General features: G+C 38.4%; 1 protein-coding gene across 1 annotated transcript; it reads right to left on the bottom strand.

Annotated features, from left to right (window-relative positions):
• Nucleotides 1-17: 17 nt before the first annotated feature.
• Nucleotides 18-22,655, bottom strand: LOC105312870 (WW domain-binding protein 11-like). Its single transcript, XM_019996917.1, has 5 exons — nucleotides 22,361-22,655; nucleotides 4,808-4,952; nucleotides 4,584-4,727; nucleotides 67-352; nucleotides 18-23 (listed from the first exon to the last, which is right to left on the bottom strand). The coding sequence occupies exons 1-5, from the start codon at nucleotides 22,653-22,655 to the stop codon at nucleotides 18-20; spliced, it is 876 nt and encodes a 291-aa protein (XP_019852476.1).
• Between the last annotated feature and the right edge of the window lie 1,919 nt (nucleotides 22,656-24,574).

Genomic DNA, 24,574 nt, shown 5'->3' with positions numbered 1-24,574 from the left:
CTGCTGCTGTAGAGCACCTATGGCTACAGGTGCATGAGGTGGTGGAGCACCTCCAAAACCACCAGCCAATGGTTGTGGTGGTGGACCTCCACCACCACCAGCAACTGGTGGTGATTGAGGACCTCCAAGACCACCTGCAACTGGCGGTGGTGGTGGTGGAGGACCTCCATGCCCGCCGGCTACAACCGGTGTGACTGGTGGTGGTGGTGGTGGAGGAGGATCATGACCACCAGCAACATGTCCTGGTGGTGGTGGTGGAGGACCTCCATGACCTCCACCGGCTGCAACTGGTGGTAGTAGTGGAGGAGGACCTCCATGACCATCAATTACTGGTGCAGTAACATCCATATTCCTACAAAAAGAGAAATGAGGTAGCTATAGCTACAAGTTTTCAAACTAACTTTATACAAAAATAAACTTTCCTGAAAGAGAGAGAGAATGAGAGAGTGAGAGGCTGAGAGGGAAGATATTAGAGAGAGCGGATTTAAATTTGTAATGAGAAAAAAATTAAGGAACTTAAATAGGTTTTGATGTCTCAGTAATGAATAATAATTAGTGTAGTTATAACTAATAATTAATGATTCAAATTTTTAAAATTGTAATTATAAAATTGTTTTTATGGTTCTTATGGCTTTTATTTCAAAAATTCTTTTCTTCCAATAATGAACTAATGAACATTTAAACCTATAAATGAATGTCAAATTTATTATTATCAATAAAATGAATTATTAATAATTAATAAATACAATTTTATGAAAAGGATGGAAACAAGTAAATAAAAAAAAATTCTATTAAATAAGACAAAGTAGGGTTGTCAAAAAAATGAAAGAAACAAGGGGTTGAGTTCAACCATAATAATAATAATAGTTCAATTAATAATAATAAACGTTAATTAATAAAAAATAATAATTCATAAAAATAGTACAAAGATTTCAAAACCCTACTTTGCAGAATTTTATGAATGAGTATTGTTTCCTTTAAAATGAATAAATTTAATGAAAGAATGATAACCAAACTGCTTAGTTCTGCCTACACAACTGTGGCGAGTCCAATTACAATTCTTATACATTAATCTTTTAATTTTTAGATATTGTACTGAATCACAAACATTAAAAAATGCAAAAGCCAAATAATTATCTATAATTTAGATGTTTTAATTGTAATGACAGTAATTTATTCAATCAATACTAGCTGAAAAGTTTAATTTATACTTAACTTACATCATAGAAATGTAGTAGAGCAATCAATAGGTACAAAGGCATAATTATTATTGAAATTATTTCTTCCTATTATCATTTTCTGCAAAGTAAGGTTTGAAATCTTTGTACTATTTTTATGAATTATTATTTTTATTAATTAACGTTTATTATTATTAATTGAACTATTATTATTATTGTGGTTGAACTCAACCCCCTTGTTTCTTTTATTTTTTGACAACCCTACATTTTATTAATAGAAATTTTTTTAATTAACTTGTACATTAACATATCACATAACCACCTTTAGAACAGAAGTATAAAGTGAAACAATTGATGGCCATCTACTTTGCCTAAAATGGAAAGATAAAAGGGAAGTCAATCTGATATCTACTTTCCATGGCACAGAAATGATAGACAAGAAAAGGAGAAAGGACGTAGCAGGTACTGAAATCATTAAGGCAAGAGTAGTGGAAGAATACAACCAATGGATGAATGGTGTTGATCGATCTGACCAAATGGTACTATATTATGGATATGGGAATAGGTAAATCAACAAGAAATTATTACAGTAACATTTATTTATTATTAGAGCGATAAAATGGTGGAAAAAAATTTTCTACCACTGACTAAATCTCTCTTTGGTAAATGCTAATATCCTGTACAATGGGGATTCAGTGAAACCAATGAATCACAAGGATTTCAGGATAGCTGTAGCAAAAGGATTATTACAGGGGCACATATCTATATCCCAGCAAAGAGTCACACTTAGTCACTTACCAACACGGCTTACCGGAATGTGCTTCTTAGAACTGATTCCAAAGAAGACACAATATGCTGGTCTTCATCAATGTGTTGTATGTAGCTCTAAAGGCAAAAGAAGCCAAACAAGATATTGATGCAAATATTGCCTAGTAGCACTTCATGTAGTAGAGTGCTTTGAAAGTTACCACACAAAACTAGATTATTCAAAGTAACTATAGTGTAAACTATCTATGTATAATCTACTTAAAATGCTATACAGGTAATAGGTTAAGAATTAAAAAATCCAGCAGCCAGGATCATAGACAGACAGATACCCCCAGTTTGGCAGATTCAATGTTGAAAGTAGCACCAATAAGAAGTAGTTTGAAAGCATATTTGAAGATTGATATAGATGATCTTGCTAACTTAGTGCAATATGTAGTGACATTTAGTTTGTGCACTACATAGGGTTGCAAGCAAATTGGGAAAGCCATGAGTACTTCAACAACTGCTGTTTTGGGAGGACTCACTCTTTTTCTGAGTCATTCTACAGTTTCAACGGAAAAAATGATAAGACTGCACCAGTGATTTTTTGGGTATCTGTTGGTATGCCTACCGGTAGTGGGATGTCAGCCTTGATTAAACTGTTGACTTGTATTGTGGCTGACACCTGTCATAAATTAAAATTGATAGAAATAAGCAATGAATCTTCGACAATGGATGAAGCTTTGTTCAAAAAATGAGTGCTATGATGGCAGAAACTGATGGCAGGCTATCACGAGTCTATGACAAGCTCACTACATTCCCCAAGCAAATCAATCTTTTCAAAGGAAAAGGCATATCTGAATCTCATAATTTTGCCTTGTTTTTGCAATTATAAAATGGATTTGGATAGTCAAGGAAAACAGGTAATGTCATAATTTGTCACAATTATAAGTGTCAGTTGCACCTTATGTAACAACACTACCTCAACACCCAACTTGTCACACTCCTTGCTAGTAACATGTTCATTATTAGTACACAAAGACTACTTCATATCTAATTATAATCAATAATGCTATGGAAGTGCAAGGTGAGTGCTTCGTTCGCTGCTGTAAATGTTAAAAAGTGAAACTGTTGCGCTGGAAAACTTTCTCGGTATTGTCATTAGTCCAACAAACAACAGCGTAATGATTTAAAATAGTGGTTACTTTGCTTGTACTTCTTAATGCAACCATCTGTCAACATACATGAACTAATTTGATTCTGTATTAACTTTTCTTTGTAATGCTAATTTTTTTATGGAATGTACTTCACCTACAGTAGGTGCAATCGCACAGCAATGTGTTGCAATGCCACTTTTTGAACAAGCAAGTACTGACTAAGGGCTCACTCAACACTGCCTATCGATTATTTCTGAACCTTCATTTAGTGATGAGACAACTCTTGAACCTGTTGACAGGAATTTTAAAATGACACTGGTAAGTTTTGGTGTTTTAAAATAGGAGAGCTAAAAACAACCAATCTCCCAACAATTATGCAAAAGCCAACTTATCTGAAAAATATTCTCATTTTTTGTATGGTTGTCCTCTGACTGCAACTGGCTCCTTATTTTTGGTCAATTAATCTTTCTGCTATTGGTTAACCTATATTACTTATGTGTGTTGAGATAACAACAAAGACATAGCCTGTACAACATGAGTCATTTAACATTTTATTTGTTTTAGTAAATTTATTCGCTCAGTTATTGAAGAACTAGAGTAATACATGTTGAAATCTACAGAAAAGGTTGGAATCTACAGAAAAAGTGCCTATTATTTGTTAAAAAGGTCAATTGCATCCAAGGCCAGTAAAAAAGTATGTGAGGCCATTATGATTTTTTGATAGGCCTGTTAAGGAAGCAAAAGGGTCATATATTACGTGTCTGCTGTATACAACATGCTTTTCACCTTTGATTCTGGAGAAGGAATTGAATGTGACATAAGTGAAGCGCAAGCTGCAATAAGCTTTACTAGCATTTGAGACACACTATGAGAAAACGAGGCTATCTGCGAGATTTTGGCAAAATCAGTTTTTGGTACTCACAGATAGAGAAAAAAAATCCTTTCCACCAGTATCCCGTTTATGACAGTGTGCAATAAAATTTGAAAGTTAGAGACGCTGCTTAGAAGATTGCTCTGGAATACAAATACAGAGTATTTTAAGTTATTTTCAACGTTTCCGTGTCATGCCCTTTTACGTAGTAAATGAAACCATGCCCACCATGTAAAACCACACCCAAATCAAGTAATAAAGGAAGAATGAAAAAAGATGCACTTTATCTTGCTTTTGACAGCATTGCAACTATCTTTTCTAGTATAATGGACATCTCAAGAGTTGTGTAAAGCCCTGCCATTCATGGTGACTTTCAAATACTAGTAAGTTTTTATTAGCAATTTATAGTGTTAATATTACGTCTTCTAGTGTTGAAAGTCATTTTTATGGACTATTTAAACACGAATCATACACATTTTTCAAATCCAGCCATCACTTCTCTTTGAGTTTATAGGTAATAAATGTATATTAATTTTTTTAGAAGAATAATTCTGTTCTATACAAATAGTTGCAGTATCCTATGAAAGATATGTTGTTATTGTTATGCTTAACTGTGTTTCTTTCACTTACTGTTGTAGCAGGGCCTCCTCCTCTTTGGCCCCTTTTTCCTTACTGGCGTCTTCCTTGGCCACCTCCACTTTTTTGGCCACCTTTTCCTTCTTCTCTCCCACCACCTCGTACCTCTTTCCCTTTACCCCTATGTTGCCTCCTCTTCTAACAAAAGAAAAAGAAAAAGTTATTATTATTTACACTAATGCCCTATTGTTACTTTGAATTTCTTTCCCTTCTCTAACCTGTCTCCCCTCCCATGCCTGTGTCTTCTCCCGTCTCTGTTTCTTCTGTCCCCCATGTTTCGCTTCCTGCCCGTTTCTTCCCCACCATCACTGTCCTTTATTTCTCCTCTATTCCTCCTTCCTTCTTCTATTAGTTCTATCTGTCCTTATTTACAATGGCATTAAGTCTTTAATTTACACTTAAATTTTGTTTACTTTAAGAGCTGGCCAAAACTGTTCCAAGTCTTTCAGTTAATAAGTGTGAAATGAAACCACAAGTAATTCCACTATTATTTGATTACCTAAGGGCCTTCTTTCTTTTTGACTAATGTTTGTAATTAAAACTAACCGAAATACAATGCAAAGTTACCTTTTAGTACAATGGTCCTTCTTACATCTGCTTGACAGCAAAAAGTATTAGATTGCAATGATAAAAGTAAGCTTACTTAAGCCGTTTCATTGATTTAAGAACAGTGTCATGTATAGTTGTACGCTTCACCTTTCAATCTTACAATTCTCCTTAGTACTGTCTCCTCTCTCCACTTTGTCTGTATCCCCTTTCTCCTCTGTCCTTTCCTGTGCCTCCTTTCTTGTCTTTGTCCCAGACTTTTTCTGCTATAACTAAAGTTATTTTTTGCTTCTTAATGTACAACACAAGCATACAAACCATTTAATAAGTTCATTTACAAAAATAAAAGGCATTATAGTTATCACAATAAGAGCATAAAATATTTTAAAAAAAGATTAATTAGGATTCCAAACGGCTAACAAAAATAAGAATTGAAAATCCAACTCGTGACACAACTTCTACTCTACATTGTACTTTCAATGTTATTATGTAAAAATTATGGATCACCTTGCATTGTAGAGTAAAATTTGCGTCACAAGTAGGATTCTTCCTTGGCTGTTCGGAATCCTACTTAATTAAAAAAAATTTTTTATGCTCTTCTTTGTGTTAATTTTTTTATTATATTTATAATATTTCTTTAGTTGCCATTGTAGTGCTTGTTAATTTTACACAAACAATAATTTTCTTTATTATTATTATCATTGTCATGACTTTACATCATTTATGAGAGACAGCATTGAATAGACATGCTGAAGTATCAGTATCCTGATGACAAGTGATATTAATACTAGTCTCGACACAAGTCCTTGTTCAATAAGCTGTCAGCTGAAAGTGTTCATCTTCCCTGCAATGTTGCAGCAGAATGCAGCTATTCCTGTTCTTCCAAGCTGTTGTCATTTAAATTATCATTGCATATCATACATTAATAAACACATGCTTCTTTTATTAACAAAATGGTGGCATGCAGCTAAGATGGCTCTATCTAGCAGTCACAGTATCACTTTTTCTTTATGATCTAATGGGACAGGACCTGCACATTGACTGTTGAAGTAGATTTGTGCAAGAATTATCCTTGTAGCACCAACTGATACTGAGATACACACCGACAACTGGATTGACAGGACAAATGACTTGATGATGATGAAGATGAAAAAAGGTGGCTGAACAAAACGGCAGGTTCTCCGAATTTTGGCTTTTCTCCTAGACAAGGTCTAGAGCCATGCTATGGGTACCAATGGAGTCCTCTGGTCAAGATAAGGTCCTCTATAAAGTCTGGTCAGCATAGGAGCTCGTTTTCCAGTATAGCAAGTATGCAGAAGTCATGGGAGCCATTTTTTTGGGGGTGAATCCTACTCAGTAACGCTACTGCATTACTGATACGGTTACACATTCCTAACTTACCATCAGATAGATGGAACTCAAGAGGACATCCTCTATTGGGGCAGCCATTACTTTTTGATTTTTAACTTACAGTTTCAGGTGTCTTGTTTTATATCCTAAAGGTCATGTCGACACTTGGTGTTCTTTGATTGGCTTTCACTGACGCAATGACTTCTATTTCGGCATTCTTCTCCCACACATTTTTATTAGTCCTCTCACCTGTAAAAGTAAACGAATCACCTGCATGATAACTTTGTGACTAACTTTCTCTCGGCCTTCTCTTTTGAGTTAGTAAAATTTAAACAAAATTGAGTGTTTGTGTTTATGTTGACGTCCAATGCACATACTAGTTCCACATCTTTGTTTTCAAAAAGGGGATCCATAGTTTGTATGTCATAGCATTACAAAACAAGTTCGTCTCCTTTAGGGGATCAATAGTTTGAATATTATGGCATTCAAACTAGTTTCACTTCTGTTTCAGGGGATCAATAGTTTGAATGTTTGGAATTCAAACTAGTTCCAATTCTGTTTGAGAGCATCAATAATCTGTTTGTTGTAAACAAACTAGTTCCTCTCTTGTTGAAAGGGGATCAATAGTATTTGCATTACACAAACTTATTTCTGTTATTCACTTACTGATCGCATCGACAAGTTCTTCTACTATGACCAAATTGACCACAATTACTACATTTTTTTTCTGTTGCTGGTGGTTCTAGAGATTGCCTAGGAGAATGTGGTACTTTGATCTCCATTGGTGGATTATCTACACCTGGAGTTGATTGTCGAGTTGATCCTGTTGGTCGAGGTGCATCAGGAAGTGGGTAAGTTATATCTTTACATTTGTATCTGCAAAGCGATCATATCTTTTTGTAAAGGTACCATTTTTGTTCACTTGACATACCCTTTGGTGGTAGTACATTAGGTAGTTCATCTTGTATTATTTGAGCATCCTCTTTCAGAATATTAAATGTGACCATAATTGACAAAAGGTACCTTATGGCGGGTAGTGAAATTTGTCTTTCTAGCCTAAGAAATCCAACTTCCTGAGCCCCAGTTATCATAAAATTACTCCACAGGATGCAAAAAGTTACCATGAAACTTTTAGAAACAATTATTGTCTAACAAAGCACTCACAGGTTGATATTTTCCATTATAACTATCAATTTTAAAATCCGCCATAAGGGCCCTTTTGTCAATTATGGTCACAAATTGTGTGACAGGGCCATCCACAACATGTCTGGCTGCAACTAAACCAGGTGAAGTTGCATTTACAGCAAAGTGTTGATTGCTTTTGATGCCTTTTATTTTCTTAAATAATATAGCAAAGAAACTTAACAAGTCAAATGTTTCTACAATGAGTTCACCATTGCTACTTCCTACAGGTTGGGCTTTGTTTACAGAAAATGATTGTTCTACAACTTTGACGAAGTCATTCACCTCTGCTTTACCGGACTTTTGCTTTATAAGTCAAAAGCACCAGTCTGGAGAAAATTTTGTGTCTAACAGGCAGAAAGGAAATCAAAATGGACACATCAAGTCTTGTCATGACTCTCCATAACAGGTACTAAAGGTAAACGTAAAAAGAATTATATTTAAAGTAGTACATTATTGTGCATGCGTTATACTCACTTAAATAACTTATTAATTTTTTTATTTGTCCTCTGCAATTGTCAGCATTGAAATGGATATTCACTGAATCAAGGCCATGGTTCTTCAAACAAAAATGTACCATGCTTATGACAGGATTGGCCCCTTTACCAGTGTCAAATCATTTGTCAATCTAACCTGCTGAGGGATAGCTTTACAGCACAGTACAAAGATACCACAATTCCTGAGAGTAAGAAAGTAAATTGGACCTGCTTGCAGTGGACTTGAAGGATAGCGAACCTTAGAAAAGTGAGTAAGCTAGATAGAAACACATTAACATCATAAAATGTTACCTGTAGAGTATAATCCAAGCTATTATGTGCTACAATATTTGGCATAGCATGTGACCTTGTCAGTGGAGGATTGTAATTGTCTAAGGCCTCAGTATGCAGCCCCTTTAACCCTTTCACGGTCAATACTGCATTAATGCGTCTGGGGTGGGTCTTTGAAAGTGACAGTAATGCATTAATGCATTGAGATGCATACTGCTGCTTAAAACTATTTATGAAATAGTCTGCTGCCGAAAGTAATAGTATTGTAGGCTATAGCAAACCTTCTCTTTCTTTACTTTTAAGTTATAAGCTGGTAGCTAGTTGTTTTGCTGTGTTACAGATGAAGAAACGATCGTCATCATTTATGACTGCTAAAAAGGCCTGCTATCTCACTCACACTTGATACGCTCAAAGAATAGCCAGCATATGTTTTGTCCATGATGTGTGAAGAGTCCAAAAAGCTATTACAAGTAGCTATAAGGTTTATGAAGCACCTAGAAAAAGAAGAAACTGTTCTACCTTTCTTCCGCTGTACAAACCAATGGAGAAATAAAATGGGCGTAGTCTCGAAGTAACTGAAAGACGGAGTGCGTTTCTTCCCATATCTTGCTTGCTTTCGGGAGAACAAGCTTAAAACTTATGTGATATCTAAAATAGAACCTACAGGAGACATTTATGACGTTAAGATGATACGTTAATGTTTTGAAGCCTTTCTTTGGCACTTTGGTCAGTGGGCGTAGTCTCCAGGCTGTTCTAGTAGGCTCTTTTTCTAGTCTTGTTTCTTGACTTTTGAAGAATAGAAAGCTACATATTAGTTGCAACATATTGTGTACAGACATGCTTTAGTATGAATTAGCACAATTACAAATTATTTGTTTATTCATGTTTGTAACAAGAGTTATAAAATACTGTTCTGCATTTTGACCAAAAGTTAACATGTACTATAAAGCTTAGCAATAGAACAGGCACTTCAAGTGTCCCTTTTTTCCATCAGAAAATATACTTATTATGTATGCTTGTACTGTTCTTATAATTGCAACTGCACTTGCAGCTTTCTTAACGTCTGACCATGAGATGATTTATCTATTTTTAACCCCAACCACGAAAGGGTTATTAATAATAAATGTGCCTCTTTTAATACATCATTATAGGTACTCCCTTTCCTTTTTAATGAGACTTCTATGATCTAGTGCCTTTTGCATTGCCTGAGAATGCCTGAGAATGATAAGTATAATACTTCTGTTATTACAGTACTAACTTACCTCAGTTATTCTTTCATCTGATTGCATGTTAGCACTCATTATAATCAGTCCACTTATCTCTTTACAAGTTGTACACAAGTCAGACATAAGCTTCATTTTTTTAATATAAGGCATGTAGCGTCGCCACAACATGTTGAATGTTGCTTCAGCACATGCTTGGACATGAAGCCATTCACATGATTCCGCATACTCTAAGTATACCTGCCTTTCAGATGTACTGCATGGTTAAAACTTCTTATTCTCACAACTTTTCATTCCAGTTATTCTCAAGGAAGACTGATTCCATGGGCTTCAGTGTAAATTCTGATGAACATAAGAACCCTGAGAATATCATCATAAGTCAAAGCGTGGTTTCGTGTCTTTCCATGAACTCTATTAAAATTAAGTACATAACATTTGTTTAATTGTAAGTCTCATACCTTGGTATTAATCCATTCATTTTGTAGATTTTTATGATTTCCTCAAACCTGCTTTTGCCACATCCATGTAGCTTCAAAAATGATACTCTACGCATCTAGTTGAAAAATACAATTAATTTTGTGTTGTCACTCATAAATACAAATGTTATGACCTTGATGCACGAACGTAAAAAATTGCCTCTGTCTGTCTCCTGTGGTTGCCAGTCGACAATCAAAGAAATAATGAAAAGATTTCTTCTCAAGGGTACTAGTAGAATGTTGGAACATGTTGCTACTTCCACTCCTATTAGGATTTGTTTGGTAAGAAATGCATGAATTTTGACAGTTTTAACTTCTGTTGATCTGCCAAGAATCAGAACATTCATTGTAGAGCTGAAACGGATGGGGCATTTCGCTATCTGGATATCCTGTTTGCCATTAATAAAAGTTAATTAGTTGGTGACTGCAGACATCAGAAAAGCAGTTTCTTTTCCCCAGGATGCTATTCTTGTTGGACTCGCGACGCTTGCAGAGGCTGGTAATAAGCAGTTGCGTTGTCATTCTGTCCACACAGTTTATATAATTGATTTGTAAAAATATATCTTTTTGTCTGAGCAGTCTAGTGCTTATTTGTTCTTCTAGCAACAGATGAAGTTGCTTTCTTTCATCTAGTTATGCTCTTGTAGCATCCCGTGGCACGAAAACCTGTGAACTGCTAAACCAGGGGACATTTCTCCAAATGAGAACTTGTGTTTTGCTCTACAGGCCCGAGATTTGCTTTAGAGGTAGAAAATCCCATCTAACAAAAAACTAAAGTAACGATTTTGTCTCAACTTTTTTTTGTGACTTACAGTTGCTCAAAGTTTGTGATTTAGCCTTTTTGAGAATTTTTCAGGCGGAACTAGGGAATGCAAGATTAACCAAACTCTCTCAGTTTCTTTTAAATGTCTAGAAAAATTTTTGTGCCAACTCTTTCTTTGAATAGAGCTTCAGTTGCTAAAATAAATTTCAGCTTTTCTTTTTTCTCCTACCCATGTGCCATGATTTAGGTAGTTGTTGACCACACCCATAGCTTATTTTAATTATCTTATTTATGCAGTCAATAATAATTTTTTTTCAAATTGCTTAAAATACAACAGTACAAGTGACATACATTATTCAGGTAAATTCCTGCAGGTGAGTCCATTGTACCAGTGCTACATATATTTCAGGTAGTTAAGAAGCTTAAAAAAATTAAGAGGCTGAGAAAGTTTGTACCTTCAAGAACCTACTCCTTTATTGCAAGTCATTACCAGACGCAAATGCATTAATTAATTATAAATTCTAGTTAATAAGTTGAATTATCCTATTTGCCAAAAAAAACATCAACAATCCCGAGCACCTGCTTGCTTTTGCATTTTCTTTATCTTCAATCATGGATTTTTGTCATGGATGGGTACAAAGTATGTTACACGAATACGGGTCAATGCATGCACACTTGGATAAACGCAATCTTAAATTTGAACTTGGTTATCAGTTTGTCTTCTATTTGAAGCTACAGTGGTTAGTAAGATCATGGATTATCTGTCTGCCATTTTTAATATTTGTTTCCCATGATGCCATCTTTTCAAAATCCCTTGTACTTAGCTATATCTTAGTACCAGGAATTTGCTGAAGTAGTTGTGCGAAAGTAATGTGACAATGATGCAAAAGTCCTACATTAAGTAATCCTGCCTTGTCTAGAACTGAAGGGCATCAGGACATTATTAGTCTTTTATAGTCAGCCATTTTTAAATAGATACTTTCTCAGGCTCAGATGAAACACTATCGGACTCGATAATTAAATTTGGTTTTCAGGCAGAGGCTCATCAGCCCTAAGTGTACTTTTTGTTGGAGCAGATTCAATTTCTGTAGCAACTGCAAAGCATACTGTGATTTTGGGACGTGTTTCCATAACTTTTTACCTTTTCCATGTCCTCTGCTGTTCCATTAAAAGTTAAGAAACATGGAACCTTCAATTCTAAATCAGTTGAATATCTGCTGTTACCAGTTAAGACAAACGCAATAGTACCTCATCTGAAAAAATACTGCATACTAAAACCTTTCTAGACACATGGTTCACTGTCACCCTATCACTTATATGGATCATTAATATTGTCGGGTTCAGCGTTGCAAGCAAGACTCTCGTAGAAAAAGAGAAAGACATAATGCATCGTTTATCAGAAGATTAAGCACATGTCAACTTAATTACATGTACACCCATGTGCTAACCACACCCTTTCGTGTCCCCACAATATAATTTTTATTTTACTGCAGCAACAACTTGAAGTTTTTTTCACAAATAACTTTTTCAGGCTCACTTGTGAAACTTAATTCCTGGGAAATATTTCCTGTATACAGTGACCTTGTAAAATATTACTTTGCTGGTCATTGAAAGTATCGTTCAGAATAGTGAATACCCGTTTGGCTGCCCCTGAAGTACCACCAAAACCATTTTTGCTGCTGCTGCCAAAGCAGGTAGATCCTTTTCATGACCTTTTCACCACTCAATAAAATCAAATGTGACATCAGAAACACCTTTACCTAGAGCTATTGTAATTTTTGCAGCACTAAACTTCCCTACAGGGCAGTAGACATAAATAGATCAAAAGCAGCCCCTCCTAATAACAAGATATCAATATGGAGTCTGGCAGGCATTATGGTTATTCTCTATTGAGTTTGCTCCAAAATTTTCACTAAGTTTCTAAGAGAACTCTAGTCATCCTACTACTTTATATCAGAGTCTACATAATTCACATCAGCTTACTTAGGTGACAGAAGCTGTGCAACCATTGTACACTTGCAGCACTACTTCCCTACATGGCAGTAGACATCATTAGATCAAAAGCAGCCCCTCCCAATAACAAGATATCAATATGGATTCTGGCAGTCATTATGGTTATTCTCTATTGAGTTTGCTCTATAATTTTCACTAAGTTTCTAACAGAACTTTAATTATCCTACTACTTTATATCAGTCTACATTATTCACTTCAGCTTACTTAGGTGACAGAATCTGTGCAACCATTGTACACTTGCAGCACTACTTCCCTACATGGCAGTAGACATAATTAGATCAAAAGCAGCCCCTCGCAATAACAAGATATCAATATGGAGTCTGGCAGGCATTATGATTATTCTCTATTAAGTTTGCTCTATAATTTTCACTAAGTTTCTAACAGAACTTTACTCATCCTACCACTTTATATCAGAGTCTATATAATTTACTTCAGCTTACACAGGTGACAGAAGCTGTGCAACCATTGTACACTTGCAGTAATGTTAGCATCATTAACCTCAAAGAGAAGATTGATTTTGTAGTGTGGATATGGCATAATGTGCTTGTTGTATCCAATCTCCAAGTACACTAAAGGCGAGACTTCAAGAACCATTCCCTAATGATGTGCCAAAAGAAGTTGACTTTCGTTCCAGGTAAATTCATGGCAACAGTAAGCAATCTATTATTGAGGAGAATGACTCAAAGACCATGTACAAGTTCTTTTCTTCTGACTCTACTATAACAGGTTAGTGTGATGCTTTTGTACTTGATGTAGCCCAAGCAATCTTCAAAAAAGAGGAAGTGTGACAGTGACTCATTCAATGATAAAATATTTACAAATCAGAAATGGTTACACATCCTGAGATAACTAGTGCAAAGTTAAAATTATGGGCGAAGTTACTTAAACGCCAAGCATATCTTGAAGATTTTAAGTTGTCAAGGGTAATGGCGTACTTTTGGATGAAAAGTGTGTAGATAAGAAAAATACTCTGCTTTCATCTCTTTGTCTCTTAATTAGACAAACCGTTTCCTAATACTTAATCAATTCACAGTCTACATTTATCAATTCAGCAAGTTGTTTCATTCATTTCAATTAATTTACGAATAATAATTAATAAGAATAACATCAACTAAAGCAGCATAATTACACATACACATAACCAGCATGCCTAATCCAATTCATATATATACTATGTCCAAACTGAGTTTGGACTAAGAAAAACTGGAATAACTTTTTATAGGAATTTGAAATAAGGATGAGAATTTTACAGGTACTTAGTCGCCAAATGCTGCTTCAGGATCTCAGGTCTTGGGTCTCCTAGCCATTGGAAAGCCTGACAACCGAGTTCTGCCTGTAAACCCATTGGCATACAAAGCTAAACGCAATGATGTTTTATGATGTCACAGTTTACATTAGCACATGTGGTTGAGCGCCTGAACTGATAATTCTTCTTTTAAAAGCTAACAGCAAGATTTTCTGATAATGATGGCCTTTGTGAAGACTAGTTGACTTCAGTAGCTATTGTACTGCTTATCAGGAAGAGCAAGATATTATGTGAGTGAAACAAGATTGCCAAAATATCAGCCATGTCTCTATGAATATCATTATGATACATCGTTATTGACGCAGCTACAATTTTCAAAAACCAGCTGCTGCCACTTCCAGTACATACTCAGTTGCGACATAGTATATTAGAGTATAAAGGGATTGGAAACTGCTTGGGAAGCCTGTAGAAACCAATGGAGGGTGAAGTCATCAGTTCCCACATCCCAGTTTGTGCTTAGCAATGGGACAGGTCCAATTTTCTCTGTTCATAACTTAGTCCCAGTTGTAGCAAAAAATCAACAATAATATGCATAAATTACCATATAACTTTATTTATAAATCCAAATTTCATACTTACTTAAAAGTAATAAACTTTTTCATTTAATACTGACAGCAGGTGTGAAGTGCGACCTCTTTTCTAATGTTCTGTACCTTTTACTAAAATGTGACCATAATTGACAAAAGGTACCTTATGGCGGGTATATAGTGAAATTTGTCTTTATAGCCAAAAAATCTAACTTTCTGACCTCCATTTATCATACAATTACTTCACATGATGCAAAAAGTTACTATGTAACTTTTAGAAACAATGGTTGTCCAACAGAGCTTACATAGGTTGATATTTTTCATTATCATGATGATTTTGAAAATCCACCATAAGGTACCTTTTGTCAATTATGGTCACAAATGTCTCTTCTTTTACAACAAATTAGCCAGTATAGAACAATCAAGCACATTGAGTTTCATTAAACTTTTGGAGCGCCATTAAGGACAAAAATAATATAAAATAAATGATATCCCTTCCTTGATTCAGTAGTATTTGTTACAGTACCATTATATTACCACTATATCTTTCACATGGCTTCTTTTACACCATAATCATTTGTAAAACTTTGAACTAACTGAGTGATCGTGAAGTTACACCTAGAAGTGGAGCTACAGGTAATGATGCTGAGCATTGTGCAGCTGCTGATGTGCTATTTCTATGAGATTAAATGGAGGAAAGCATTGTGAGAATAGCTTCATTGGAAGTTGAAGGGGGCGTGTATTATGGAGAAGAGCTTCTGGAGGCACAGATACTTTTGCAAGATGTTCTTATAGTCTCAGATCAGCTTGCCATAGAAGATTGTTAAACTTTATTAATGGCAGTTGTTGAGGTTTATAATTGGATTAAACATCAAAGTAGGCAGTTTATTGTCAAAAGGGGTTGTCCACAAATTCATATTGATGAGAACCAACTGTCATTGTTGCTATCATTTGGCTTCTCTTCCGTTGATATTCCTAATATGCTAAAAGTTGCATGAAGAACTATCCATTAAAGAATCATTCAGTACAGAATAGAAGATTCGGCTTCATACTCATCTATATTTCATACTAAATTACATGATATTACAGCGGAGTTTGTCACACATATCCTAATGGAGGCCAGAGGACTTTTGAAGAATACTTACAAGAAAGGGGGCTTAACCATCAGTGTATAAGGATTAGGGAAGCTCTATAACAAGTTGTTCCAAGTGGTGTTAAACAGCGTCTGAGGAAAGCATTACATAGGAGACAGTATTCTGTTCCAACGCCCAACAGCTTGTGCTGTATTGATAGATACCACAAATTAGTTCAGTGGTGGATGGTAATCTATGGTGGCATGTTGGCTTGTCAAGACTTCCAGTCTACTGAAATATTTCCTCCAATAATTCATCTGCAACTGTTCTTTTGTGTTTTCTTCAAGCAGTTACTGCATATGGTCTTTCGTCTAGAGTGTAATGTGATAGAGGTAGGCAGAATGTACAGGTATCCGAGTACATGCTTACCCATCCTTTGAAGTGACCTAATCGTGGGAGTTGTGTTACTGGCAGAAGTGTCCACAACCAGTGGATTGAGAGGCTCTGCATAGATGTGTTTGAAGGTTGTGTATCTCTATTTCATTATCTTTTATAAGGATTTGATGATGAGGGATTGCTTGATCCTTATAGTGACATTGATAGAACTGCTGTTTACCACGTATTTTTGTCATGGATACAAAGAAAATTGGATACATTTCGCGAAGCTTATAGTCATCCCAGGATCAGAGGTCAAAGTAATCTTAGTCGTTACCAGTTATGGATTCAGGGTATGGCCCTTTTAAGAAGAGATGAAGCAGCTGCAAGTGGTGCTATTCATGATGCCTTTAAAATTGATTGAAATGCTCCCATTGTTTCACAAGTACTAGAGGAAGTTAGGCGGTACCAGTTACTCGCTGCCCAATACAGGATGAAGAACAAGAAAAATTAAAGACATTAGTAAAGCCAATGGTGATTAGGGTGTTGTTTTATATGTTGCAGCAATGGAATATGTGTGAAATAACATAGGTGATTGATTTTAATTTAATATTATCTTTTCTATCCATCTCTCCGTTTAATTTTTAGTATGCTTTAGTTTGTTAATTGCCAGTATTTGTGTATTTTTAATTATTGATAATAGAAGTGATACAAAGAGAAATACATGTCCACAAAGGATTATCAACTATTATTAAGGACAAACACCAGTTTGATGAATCTTTTTATTAGCTTAGTCAAAATCCACCATGATTCAATATACCATTTATCATATCTTTTAAATGCTTACTCATCATCATGATACTTTGTGGGGATGTCAATTGTAGGGCACATGTAGATGCTGTGGGATGCATTAGACTACAAGTAAATCGCAAGCTTGCAGTGCATTTAAAATCCCAAGGCAGGTATTGTTTCAATGCCAGTAAAGAATGAAAAAATTTTTGTGAAACCAACATTACCTGCACATTTACGAAAGAATCACAATCAATGCATAATAAGTATAACCTGGCTTTCAGAGTTGGTTTCACAACTGTTTAGGAAATCAGTGAACAGTATTTACGTATCCTCTTCCTTCTGTCGTTAAGAACAAATAGCTGGAGAATAATAAAAATTTTCAAATAATTGCCGAAATTATTAATATTATGGACTTTCTAGCAGTGAGTTGAGTCTTGAAGTGAATAGAGGAGTAATATGTACTGGATCGTTACGTATTGCGTCTTTAATACCCAATAATAGATGAGCCATGAACCAGTTGATCTAACTCAGCTTTTTTGTCAAATCCTCTTAATTGCTGAGCTCAAGATTGTTGATAGGTTTATTCAAGCTTGCATCAATAATCAAGATGTTCCATGCAGATAGCTCTCAATGCATTGCTGTCTCCTACAGTATCAATCTAAATAAACAACAACTGAAAAATTAGCTTAACTAAACAAAAACATGTATACCTTATCAAAGAAAACTTAGGCTTCCAATTGCGGAACTTTGTCCTTACTAATAGTTATAGATGAAAGAGGAACATTACACAAAATTAATAATCATATGTTGACTTTCCTAGGAACAAAGAGCCACAGCCACCATGTAAGACCAATAAAGCCATTAATTGTCTAATCTAAGAAAGTTTTTTCCTGCCAAAAGTAATAGAAATTAAAATGACACTTATAGGAAATTACACATACATTAACCACTTACCAACCTTATTTAGAGCAGGATGCTCAACCTAAAGTATAGAATATTAAAGGGATGCCACCCTGCTTGTGGATAATGAGAAGGGTGTGGCGTTGCACATTGCTTCCCTGAACACGCCCCGCAAAGAGGGATACCCCTGCAAATTACCTCAAAGGCAATTAAGGGAGGCCCCGCCCAGGATAGTGGTTTCCAGGCCATTAAAACGGGGGCATAGCTAATCAACCCTAATGCGTGGTCAGCAGGGGACTTTGCGGGGGTGAAAAGGTAATGACACGCATCACATTGGGCAGGCCCAGTGAAGAGAACTGTGTCAGAGGGGGGAGGTGGGTAGAAAAGTACTTGAACTTAGAGAGCTCTGGCTTAAAAGGCAGGGTGCTGTGAATTGCTAAGAGTGATAGAGAGGCCTTCTTCCTAAATTCAATTGCTTGGCCACTACGATGAGCAGGAGAACACGTGCATTGTTCCAGCCTAAAACTGTGGCTTCAGTTGGGCTAGTAAACCCCGCTTAAACCTTGTCTAACCGGAAATTAACCACTGACCAACCTTATTTTGAGCAGGAGCTCGACCTAAAGTATAGAATATTAAAGTTATGCCACTCCTGCTCGTGGATAACAAGAAGGGTGTGGCATTGAGCGTGGCTTCCCTGAACACACCCCGCAAAAAGGGATATCCCTGCAAATTACCTCTAAGGCATTAAGGGAGGCCCCAGCAAGGGGAGTTGTTTTCACGCCATTAACACAGGGCCGTGCCTACTCCACCCCAAGGCAAGGTCAGCAGGGGACTTTGAGGGGTGAAAATGTGCCTAAACCACCACGCTCAAACTAGGAAATTCTCAAAACTCAAACTTCTTCAAAAGAAAAGTAAGTATAAGGAAAAAAAGGAATATAGACAGGCTCAAAAGTGAATAATTGACCTCATTGGCAAAAAAAGTGGTCTGTCTATTGAGAGCTGTGAGAACTGGGGCCGCTGGGGGTGGAGGCTGACCTTGCCAGGGAGGCTGAGACAGTGGTGAGGGATAATGGGGGCGTCTTGATGTAAGTCTGGTACACCTCTGACTACCATCTCCCTAATGCCTTGATTAGGTAGTCTGGGACTCCAGCTGGTGCAGCTGAGGTAGCTGCGCCTATTCTAAAGCTGTGCCCCAAGTACCGCCTTTGGTCAATTCCTCTGACTGCTAGAGTGTCCTTCAGGTGCTTCACGAAAACGTCCCTGGTTTGTGGTGACTGGTTTGGGAGGATTAGTAGCGGGCCCTGATTCAAGGAGGGGTGAACCCTGAGATATTTCAGGATGGCCCTTACTGGGAAAAGGCCCGCAGCCCCTGTCTTTTCTGGAAAGACTGTGGTTCCTGTCCTAAGGGGTCAGTCTTTGTGTGACCAAGAGATAACCTGATAATGCCCCGGTCTGAATGTGAGTCGATGGATGCCCGATTTTAGAATAGGTAGAGTGGCTTCCGGGCCTGCTACCGTCACTCCCCTAGCCTCAGGAAGCCAAAGAAGGCAATACACGCTGTTGGCCAAAGTAGAGCATTGAGAGGGAGTGGCGGGTCCGTAGGGCTGGCCCTGAAGACGCATGATATCGCAGGAAATGGGGAATCTCTTCAAAGTCCCTTGGGAGCTACTCAATTAGCACTTCACTCCTTTCGGCACGTATTGTAAGTAGCGCCACTGGTAACGGAGAAAGGACGTGGCTCTCGCTTCAATCTTCATGTGACGTAGGGCTGACAAGTAAGACGACACTGATCGGGCCGCGAGCCCCTGCCGTGAGAGGAACGAGGCAAAAAGGCATAGCGTGATCTGTTGTTGGGGAGGGGGCGGAGGTTAGCCCTTCGACAGAACTCCAGGTAGGGGTTCCTGGCTGAGCGATAAGATCGGTGGGAGGATGCTGCTAGACCTTCCTTGAACAGGGACCGAACAGTTGCGCCCAGAGGAGGGAGGTCAACCGCTGACATTGGTCCAAGAGGGGTGACAGCACGGCCGGGGAAACTGGGGAGGCTTGAGTGTGGGTTTGTGGATTTAGAGAAAGAAATAAGTCTAGCCTGTTGCGGGAAAGGCATCAGCAGATGCATTGAGTCTGTGTTTTGCCACGTGCAAGAAGCCATGTTTGGCTTCCCAAAAGAAGAGGCAGCGGAGGTGGGCGAGTGGTGAATGGTGAGCCAACCTAGAGTTGAGGGCACTCACTGCTGCAGTGTTGTCAGACACGAAAAGGACCCGCTTTCCCTTCCAGTGGTTGCCCCAAATTGCTGCAGCAATCACGATGGGGAGGAGTTCCTTGGCTGCTATATAAACCTCCGTCCACCAGGCCGGCCAAGCCACCTGGAACCATTCCCCAAAGCAGCGGATAGTGCCCCACAACCCCAGGAGCCTGAGGCGTCCGATACCACGTGACAATGGGGGCATAGGGCGGGAGGATGGAGACCCCATTCAAGACGCCACGAACAGATGCCACCACAGAATGTCTGCCCTGCAATTGGCATCCAAGCAAGTTAGTAGGTCCTTCAGTCGAGGGAGTTTCATGGCCTCTATCATAGACCTGACAAACAATCTGCCTGGGCTGACCACGGCTGCCGCATGGTTGAGGTAGCCTATCAGTTCCTGGAGCTCCCGTTTGGAGGCTGCACTTCTGCTCGTCCAGTGGGCCAGCTTTGCCTTCAGAGCTGTCAGTTTGGGCAAAGGGAGCAATAGGGACATGTTGACTGAGTTGATGTCAATGCCCAGAAATGTGAAGGTGGTGGCGAGGCCATGATGGAGGAAGGGGTGCCATGGAGGAAACCAGACACTGGGAAGGGAGGAGGATGCTTGGGCTGGCTGGACACTGCTTCTAGCTGTAGCAGCTGATCCATGTATGTGTATTTGCCTAATAAGGGGAAGTAAAGTGAGCTAGAAGCCAACGAACTGAATAGAGAGCGTAGCAGCTGTGTATGCTGAGGCAGCAGAGTAATCATAACTGTAGTCATGGGGCATGCCCTACCATTAAGTCTTCCCCTGCAACCGCTATTCATTACTGCTTTTTTTAATTTTTAACTTTATTATTTTTCATTTTAAACAAACAAAATTGGTTCTTTTGATTATTGTAGGGTACAAGACCTTGATCAGTCATGACTACAGTCCAGGGAGGAATTCTTCCTATGCTAAGGGAGAGTTTTTCATCTTGGCTGCCTGAGTCCCTGGCTGCTTGCAGTACACTGCTGAATGGTCCTGGCTCCCACATTTGCTGCATGTGTTCAAAACGGCAGCACGTATGAGTGCAGCGGCCACTATTGAACGTGCAACAAAGCTCGTTAGTCTGGGGCTGCCAGTATGGGTGTTGCCTTGTCGGGTTGGCTGGAGTCCCTGAATTGGGAGGCTGTTGGGGCTTTTAGGATACTGAGGCCAGGGCACATTCACTGGCCTTGTGGTCAGATTTGAAACACCATGGGCATAAATTATCTGCTGCTTGGGAGTGTATCACTGAGGTGGCCACGAGGGATGGTTCAACTTTAACCCAATGGAGAGGAATGCCAGCTGTTATTTGTTGGCGAAACCTCGAGTCATAGGTTCTCCAGCCATGGCCACCGTGTTTTCAGGCCAGTGGAATAATTTCTAGGCATAGGCCACGAGTTGTTTAGTGGGCTCATGATCTGCCCTAATGGCAATAAAAAACAAAAAGCAAAATACTCAGGTGAGAGGATCTGGGATGTCCGTCATGTGGGTTTGGGGAAAGATGCTGTGAGCTGAATAACGTAACTCATAGAGTCGGTCCAGGAGAGTACAGTTATCTACTAGCAGCTCTTTCAGGTCTACGTAGGTGCCGCCTTTGATCTTTTCTATTATCTTCCCTGGAATTGGGGAGAGACGTGGACAGAAAAACAGCAAATGACTTCAATGGTGGGCGTGGTTGCAGCAATAGCAAATTGAATGGGTTTATGTGGCCACCGCATGTTGTCCCACTGAACAGCGGTAGTGAGTTGGCTACAGAGCTAAGTGCCTTGGCTACCTCGGCAGAATCAAAAGGTTGAGAACAGAGGGGGGAAAGGGAAGGAGATGGGGGGACGGAAAGAAGGGTAGAGGAGGGAGGGAGATAGTAAGGAATGCAATTTGAAGGGCCTGGGTGCAATGGCTGGCCCTTAGCTGTCCGCTTGCTGCAGGGGGGGGGCGCACTTGGGGATTAAATGTGGCCTTCCACCATTCATAGGGAGGGGTAAGGCCTTTTAGCATGTTATGACATCCTAGCATGGGGAGGCATGGCCTTGCTCTAAGGCATCTTCCTGTGGTTTGGAAGCCAAGCCACAAGGTCAGTTGCACAAGAGTAAAATAAATCAATTACTAGAGAGTAGGTAACTCCTCTGCAAAGAACAGTAGCAACAAAGGGAGGCCTTCGCAGAGTGTCTTGCAAATAAACTCGAAAGCCTACTACGGTGGTGGTGTGTGCAAAATAGCATGTGAACATACCTGACAGGGGTAGCTCCAGTGGTGGGTCCCCAGAACCAGATGTTCGAGCCGTGGGGACAGTCGTAGAGCTCGCGGGGGCATTGTTGAGCCACGCCTGGACTGTCATAGTTATGATCCCTGCAAGCACACTGGCTCCAACTGGAGTCTCTGAGGCTGAGGTAGTTGGGAGGATGACCTCTGGCCTGTGTGTACCGGTCGGGTCAGTGCAAACACCAAGTGTCGGGTCAGTGTGAGTAGTGCTCCCATCCCCCGCTGGGTCTTCTGGGATGATTACGGGAGGGGTTGGGTCCACCATTTATTACAGCGTAACTACAATAGAGAAAGGCTTGAGACTAGAAATTGACGGAGTCACCAGAAGCTCAGATCAGAACAGAGTAATGGTGGGCGCAACAGTAAGTACTTGAACTTAAGGAGCTCTGGCTTGAAAGGTAGGGTGCTGTGAACTGCTAAAAGTGATAAAGAGGCCTTCTTTCTGAATTCGATTGCTTGGCCGCTACAATGAGCATCAGAAAATGTGCAGTGTTCCGGCCTAAAACTGCGGCTTCGGTTGGGCTGGTTAAGCCCGCCTAAACCTTGTCTAACCGGAAATGTAAAGCAACAGGATCATGCCTTAGCAGTTTATTTACACTATTTCCATCACAATATTGCTCAATATCTTTAGCCAATCAACGCTAAAATTCCTGACCAGGTCAACCTCCCTTTTCATTTAAGAACTCAACCTATTATACTTAAGCAGTTGCATTAATTTACTGTCACTTGATGGGATTCCAATAACAGAAGGATGAATGCTTCACATTTATTAATGCAACCCTTAGTACATGCCCTCTACTAACAGGAATAATTGTCACTGTATCAGTTAGTTGTTCAGCAGGGTTTGTCACAATGCTTTTCAGAGCGGGTACTGTTGTACTGCATGGTAAAGAACGCAGAACACATCAATGTTGAATATGAATAAAAGTAATAAACATGCAAGGTTTGATATTAAATTAAGGCAGAAATGCATTGAAAATGACCAAATACCAATGTCACAGTTTGAGCATGGTACAATACATTTTACACTCAAGACGTATTTAGTGACTAAGATCAGTGGTGACATTATTTTAAGCAAATCCTCTCTGACTTAAAATATACATGACAGTACACATTACAGGTGAAACTTGTTTGATTAGTGTTCTTTGCTGAGGTCTTGTATAATGAAGTACAATAAAAAATTGTACTGTAATAATTAGAAAATGCACATCATTTAACTGTACGTTTTAAATTCAAAGTCTATGTTAGTTCTTACATCTATAGCATGCGTCACCATAATGGATTTTATTCTACATACATCAGCTATCTATTGTAATAGAATGATTAATTATTAGTGATTATTGCATGTCATTATTGTTTAACCATAAACTAGTATATGCATTTTTGATTAATACACAGCTAGTTGCATAGACCTTGCAAATGCCAATTGGGTGGGCTGTTTGCTTAACAAGACCACACAATGCAAGACACACCTCAGTTTATACAGTCCCCCTGAAATTCATAATTGGTTTATGAAGTGACTTGCAAGGTCGGTGCAATTTGCTGTACCATTTGTGTTCATGTTATTTTGAATCTCTACTTCTCAGTATTACAATACAACATCCAACACTATCTTCACTACCTCATTCAGGTTTGTTACAAGTGACTGAAAGTAATCACATCTATTCAATATTTTCGAGAATGACTGTACATCCTCATCATCTTTAGGCAATTGAAAACTGCTCTTCTTCGGCTCAGAACTTCCAAAGTCACAATTATCATGAATATTAATCGTATGAACTTGCCTCTTATTAAATATAGGTACAGTAATGTGAAATAGTTTGCTTACTTCTTTTTTTAACAGTCTTGAGAATGCTGTTGAAGTAAATTCAGCTTGAAACTCTGATCACAATAAATGCACTAAACCTATTGTTAGTACGGTAGATATGCTCAGTATGTAACTGGCCACTTACAAAAATTCCACTGAATCATCTGTTGATACCATATCTTCAACAACTCATCTAGATTTTTCAGGAGAGGTCTAATGAAGATATTTCCATTGCAGAGCACTGATTTTAGGAACTGAGGTGACTTGGCAACCGATCTTGATTTAGGCTGAAGCTCCCAGCTTTGACTCATACCACAAAGTAAGTCAAAGCCCCCACAATTAAAGAGCTTTCGATAAGTTGAAGTGATAACAGACCA

This window comes from Amphimedon queenslandica, unplaced genomic scaffold, assembly GCF_000090795.2.
Source record: "Amphimedon queenslandica unplaced genomic scaffold, v1.1 AMPQUscaffold_13393, whole genome shotgun sequence".
NCBI classification, from domain to species: domain Eukaryota; kingdom Metazoa; phylum Porifera; class Demospongiae; order Haplosclerida; family Niphatidae; genus Amphimedon; species Amphimedon queenslandica.
Note: the sequence above shows the minus strand (reverse complement) of the source record. Positions and strands in the feature narration are given on the sequence as shown.